The 6253-nt window shown below is 42.5% G+C and overlaps 1 protein-coding gene across 5 annotated transcripts in view; it reads left to right on the forward strand.

The window, feature by feature from the left end:
• The window catches only part of TSEN2 (tRNA splicing endonuclease subunit 2), a 49680-nt gene that overhangs the window by 39532 nt on the left and 3895 nt on the right, over nucleotides 1–6253 (forward strand). For all 5 annotated transcript variants that reach the window (XR_003518357.1, XR_003518358.1, XR_003518356.1 and 2 more), the window contains exons 9-11: nucleotides 3423–3459; nucleotides 3997–4108; nucleotides 5218–5307. Coding sequence is in view for 2 of the 5 variants with exons in the window: in XM_027585790.1 (XP_027441591.1) it covers nucleotides 3423–3459; nucleotides 3997–4108; nucleotides 5218–5307 (239 nt within the window). In the remaining 3 variants the exon portion in view is untranslated. The remainder of the gene's footprint in view (nucleotides 1–3422; nucleotides 3460–3996; nucleotides 4109–5217; nucleotides 5308–6253) is intronic.

Genomic DNA, 6253 nt, shown 5'->3' on the forward strand with positions numbered 1-6253 from the left:
TATTCTTTTCTTCGATCTCCTGTTGAGTTCGTAGGTGTTCAGAATGGTTTGATCCCTATCCAGCTGAATTCCTGAGACCAGATGAAATCCATGTCTCCTACTCCTCCGCCATCTTGTTCCACCCCACAAGATCTTGTTACTCCTAAGCTTCCCTCCCACGCACTCCAATTTTGGATTCGCGTTGACTGAGTTTGGTCATGTAATTTCATAGCAGCCTGTGAATTAGAAGTTGTAAGGCAGGTGGAGTGATGGGAACCATTAGAAGCCAGCAGCATACAGGGTTCTCAGAGCCCAAAGGAACACTCCCTAGTCACGGCGCCCAGCTCAGGCTGATGACTGGTTCTGCTCCAGGAAGGGGGTCATCAGAGCATCTCCTCTGTACTCATCACAAACAAAGAGCTATGCCTTCTTCTCATGTCTTGGTTCTTTCCTAAACCACTCTCTTGGCTTATTTTTCCAGTCAGACTTTTTATTTTCGTTAACATTTTCCACATCTGCACACATGACCCATAGTATTTTTGTGTGCAACTCATAAGAATAGGGACATTCTCCTACATAACTATAATACCATGCAATACCCGGGAGAAATCAGAACTTTGAATATCATCAAAATACCAGAAAATGTCAATTCCTCTGTTGTCCCCAAAATGTCTTTTGCAGCTATGGGGGGTTTGCTGTTTTTGTTTTAATACAGGCTCTAGTCACTGTTCGTGTGTCACATCTGGTGTTGTAGGTTTCTCTTTTCTTTTGCTAGGGCTGCCAGGAGAAATTACCACAATGGGGAGGGGGCTTAAAACAACAGAAATTCATTTTCTCACAGCTGTGGAGGCTGGAAGTCTGTTGGGTGGTAGGGGACATTGATCCCTTGCCTCTTCAGCTGCTGGTGGCACCGGGCCTCCCTTGGATTATGGTTACATCACTCCAGTCTCTGCAAAGAGCCTTTTCCAAAGAAGGCCACCTTCACAGATTCCGTGGATGTATCTTTTGAGGGCTACTGTTCACTCCACCACAGCCTCTTTAGCTTTTTTTTAAATCTGTGACAGTTTCTCTACCTTGTTTGTTTTTCATGACATTGAATTTTTTGAAGAGTCCTAGAGTATATCCCACATTTGTTTCCTCATGATTAGACTCCAGTTCCCATTCTTTGGCATGCATAGGTGTTATGTGTATTATGCCCCATCAGGGGGTACTTAATGTCAGGCTGTCCCACTGTTGATGATACTAAGTTTGATTACTTGGTTAAAGTGACCATTATCAGATGCCTGTTGTAAAATTGCATATTTCCTTTTGTAATTAACAGGTAATATGTAGGAGGAGATTGTGCATGTCTGTGTCCCCAATAATTGTAACAGTTGCCCAAATTAATTACTGCCCTAATCATTTTCTAATTCTGTAATTTCTTCCACATGCCGTGTGTGGCTTTCATTTATAAGAAGGAGCTTTCTCTTTTCCCTGTTCTTTCAGACTTTATTTTTGAATGCCCAGGATTTCTTAGACTTCAGAAGTTTTCATCTTTCTGCTTGAGAGGCATTTTTGTAAAACGATTTTATTTTTCCCTCTGAATACACTATCATCATTATGATTATTATTCTAGGTAACATTTTGAACCCTCACTTTATGCCAGCCACTGTGCCAACACCTCTACCTTCACTCACTACCCCCAGATTTCATAATAAGAAGATTGGAACACAAGGCGTCGTCATGTGGTCTTGACACTGATAAGACTTGAACTTGAGTCTGTCTCATGCCAGTGTTCATGCTTTTACCTTCTCATGCTACACCACCATCATCATCAGTCATCTGAAACGACCCCTGCTTTCTAGCTGTGTAATGTTCCAGGGTTCCAGATGCACATTAGAGATGTGTGCCTGGTCATAAATGATAGTATTTGAATGCTAGAAAAGATCTCAATTTCCCCTTGTTCCTCATTTTCTAATTTTGGAAACTGAGGCTCAGAGATGTTAGTAACTTTCTTGAAGTCACACAACCATGAGCGGCAGAACCGGGCAGGAAACAAAACTCCTGAATTCAAGTTCATTCCAGTACACGGTTTCCTTCCACTACACCACATCTCAAAAAGTTGAGGATTGTATGTTCGGGTATTTACTTAAATTTATACCCTTACACAGTGAATTTGAGCTGACTTGCCAAATCCTTTAAATATAATTTCAGTAGGAAATATAATAATAAAAAGGAAGCATGACCCTAGAAAATATAGTCTGGGTGAAGGATTGCTGTCTTGTCCTTGGGCCTTCAGGGTTACTACTCATGCTCTCAAGTTGGCTCTGAGCTTGCTGAGCCTAAGGGAAATTAGCTACAGTACTGGTATGGCCAAAAAGAAAAATTCTGTCAATTCCTCAAAGGATAAAAAGCTTTTCTGCATTTTTGATTTTGCACTGGGGACAGCCACAAGCTTACAGATGTAATTGTGTATTAGTAAAGGTATTTCTTATACCTATAGTTACTATAAACCCCACATCTCAGAGGCTTAACAACAGAAGTTAATTTTTCATGTGAAATCCAAAAACTGGTGTCTCTGAATGGTGAGCAGATCAACTCCCAAAGGTGCTTCAGGAGCCCAGGCTTCTTCCTTGTGTCTCCATGGTCTTCACCACGTGGCTTCCAAGGTCATTTTCAAAAAGGAATAAGTACAGGCTTGGTACATGGCAGGGTTTTATGGGCCAGCCTGGCTGCTTGGGAGACTAAGAGACATGATCTAGCCATGTGCCTAGAAAGAGAGGGGATGAGTTTGATAAACAGATAGCCACTCCCTGCCACAGACATTGTGCCTCTGAAGGGTTCCCTGTGCAGTTCCAGAGTCCACGGGGCAGAGTCCTTGCCCCAGGCTCTTGTGGGCACTGGCTGTTGACCTCCACAGATTGAATGAGTAGGGCAGACTGATCTCCAAATGGCTTGTATGGTTATGTGACTATTCCCCCGACCTGACTGAATTTCTTAAAAATAGTGATGATTCTTACTCATCTCTAGCACCAAGACTCAAGTCAGCTTGTACCTGGCCAGAGTAGCTCAGACATTTTGAATTACTTTGATTTGAAATTAATAACAAAATATCAGTCCACATTATATACACTTCACATGTTTGACATAATTTCACATTCTCACTCTGGAAGAGTATAAGACAAAAGGCAAGACCAAAATCACTTGTATTTGAATTTGGATTTCATTTGTGGGGTGAGGGTGAGATAAGATTGTTAGGATCTTGGCCACAGATTTGCTTTACTAATTGCGTTTTGTTGTGAGGGAAGAAAACAGTTTGGGTTTTAAAAATAGACCACAGGGCATATTGCAGATTACCCATATACAGATAATTGGGTATTTATGTCTCTTTGGAGAAGAGAAAATGTCAGTAATAAGGATTTTGATTTCAAGTGGTTATACATTTTCTTTCTTTTTCTTTGCAGTGTTGTATCGAAAAGGCCCTCCATTTTACCATGCAAGGTTTGGAGTGATTTTTAAATAAGTTAATGGCTTAAAGGGACAGGAGGAAATTTCTGACCTCCAGTGTAATTTTCAGTGCCACAGAAACTATTACAATCACGTTTCTCTTGACCTATTAGGAATAGATACTCTAAATCTGTGCCTTATACACTAACATTGTTGTACTATATGTAAAATAATAAATAGGTCATGGTAAACGTGTTGTAGTGTTACACATTGAGTTAATCTATGCAGTAATTGTTCATCATCATATCACTGAGTGTTAGTATCTAAACAGTTGAGTGAATTCGTGGCTTTCTTATTGGGGGAAATATTTCTGTTCTTTCCTTATCAGTGTTGAGATGAGCCTGAAAGTTTGTAATGTAAAGTGAGTGTTTTTCATTAATACTTTTCCAATAACGTTGCAGAGGCATTCAGGATTAGATGATGTATGTGTTATTTTCTGTATCTTTGTTTTTGGTAGAACAAGCATTATTCTTTTTAAAGAGGTTGATTTCATGCCTTTTATTTTTACAATGCCCTCTATCTGTCTTCCAGTTACTCCGTCATTATTGAGTTAGTCGATGACCATTTTGAGGGCTCTCTTCGCAGACCTTTCAGTTGGAGGTCACTGGCTGCCTTGAGCAGAGTTTCGGTTAATGTCTCCAAGGTAACAGCATTGTCATTCACGTGTCACTTAAAATGGTTGGATTTTTTTTTTTTCTTAAATGTAATGGAATCCTAAAAGTCATCTGTAGGAACTTCACACCTGCCAGCCAGGTTCTAAAAGATGGGGCTAGAAGCTGACCTCTTCTCGCATTCCCTGCCATCACCCACTGGTGCTGAGCTCCAAGAACTGAGCTTCAAAGTTTCCTGTAGGTATTGATGTAGGTGGGCCTTGCCTTCCTTCCCAGGGGTGCTGTCAGCACATGCTCAGAATTCACTCACATTCACAAGGGAGTCAAAACATTGATAAATTTCTTTTCAGAGCTAGCAGGTCTCTTGAGAGAGGAAGGATATGAATATTTATGGCTAAGCATTGTACATGTTTTCTCTCATCACCCTGTTGTTATTCTCATCCCTAAGGGTGAGGAATCAATCAGAGTCAGATGTTGAGGGGCAAAGCCAAGATCATGCAGCTTATATGCAGAACTGGGATTCAAACCCAGAGTCATCTGACTTCCTGGCTTGTGTTCTGCTGAATTCTGCTGCCATCAAGATAGGAGGGGAATTTCATCTTACACCAGGACTACTAAGGATGAAAGCTTTGTCTGTTCTCTGTTATTCAATAGTTTGCTAACTGGACACAGATTGTGAACCTTCTCTGACTCTGTCCCAGTGCTGCTGGAGGCACGGTAGGGGGAGGAGGGCACAAAAGGTCCAGCAGAGGCCAGGCGGCAAGTGCCTTGAGTACGGGTTAAGTTGCTTACGTGTGGCCTATAAAAAGTAGCTTTGTCTTTTAGAAATAGAGTCTCTGCTGTTTCTAGTATGTTTATACCCATCTTACGGGACTTGTAGCATATACTTAATATTTTAAATGCTGCGTGTATAATCCATATATTTGCCTTATTTGCATTCTTTTGCCATGTCAACAATGACTAAATGGCAGGTCCTTAGTCTAGATCTCGGGCGCAGTCACATTCCTAGGAGGAAACCAGTGTGCTTTGTGAGTTTCCAAGAGCACACTGTGGGAGGGAATGGAGCCTGCCTGCATTTCCTGCACCCAAATTTATATTATTATTGTGTGGGATGTGGATGTTTTTCTTCATTTCTCAATAGGAACTGATGCTATGCTATTTGATTAAACCCTCTACCATGACTGACAAAGAGATGGAGTCCCCAGAATGTATGAAACGAATTAAAGTTCAGGTAGGTAAACTCAGAGACAAACTCATGGTATCGCAAAGATTCTGTCCACCATACTGTGTCCTCTGGAATATGGGGTCCCAAGAAAAGAAATGAAAACCATCTTGCCTTGATAATAGGAAGCCCCCTCAGGCCCACTCCCTGCTGAGCCCACTCTCACTCCCCCATAATTCCTGCTGCCGCTTTATCTCCCATGTCATCTGGCTTCCGTCTCCACCATTCAGCTGACCCTGCTCTCACAGATGGCCTGGGAACTCCTGACCAGGCCTCTCCCAGGTCTCATTCCCAGAAACTAAAGTGGCACTGCTAACTCACTCCCCCCTTGAACTTCTTGTCTGGCTTCTGGGGTTCTGGCTTCTGAGTCTTCCTGGCAGGTCTTTCTCTGGCAGGGCTGCCATCCTGTCACCCAGTATTAGTTTCTATTTCTGCCCTTTGCCCCGTCTGTGACTCCTCCCCCACATCCAGCACATCCCCCACATCCAGCACATCGTCGACTTTCTTTGTCTCTAAGGTTGCACCCTTCCTCCTTTTTCACACTGCTCCGTCCCACCACAGCCTCCCCGGCCCCCACACCTCCTCCATGCAGATTGCCCAGCCCGTGCCCCCTAGGTTAGCTGCTCATCGAATGCCAGCCCAGATTCACTTGGTATGCCAGCACCATCTGAGAGCTGGTTCTAATATGAAATGCTAGCTTTAGTCCTGGCACTCCTGTTCCTGAAATGTGGTAGTGGAATACCACTGCCAAGGCAAGTTTAGCTTTTAAGATCTTGGTGTGATTATGATAGATAGTATTTTCGTGGAAGGTGTGTACTGCTGCCTTCACCTTTCCCCCAGGTGTTTCAGTGACAAGGAATGGGAACAGGTGTCATCATTATATAGAGTGTTCTTTGTGAAATGTTGCTGTGATCTCACACGCCTAGCATGTTCTTTCATTTCCTTTTTTGAAATT

Source organism: Zalophus californianus, chromosome 1, assembly GCF_009762305.2.
Source record: "Zalophus californianus isolate mZalCal1 chromosome 1, mZalCal1.pri.v2, whole genome shotgun sequence".
Taxonomy (NCBI): domain Eukaryota; kingdom Metazoa; phylum Chordata; class Mammalia; order Carnivora; family Otariidae; genus Zalophus; species Zalophus californianus.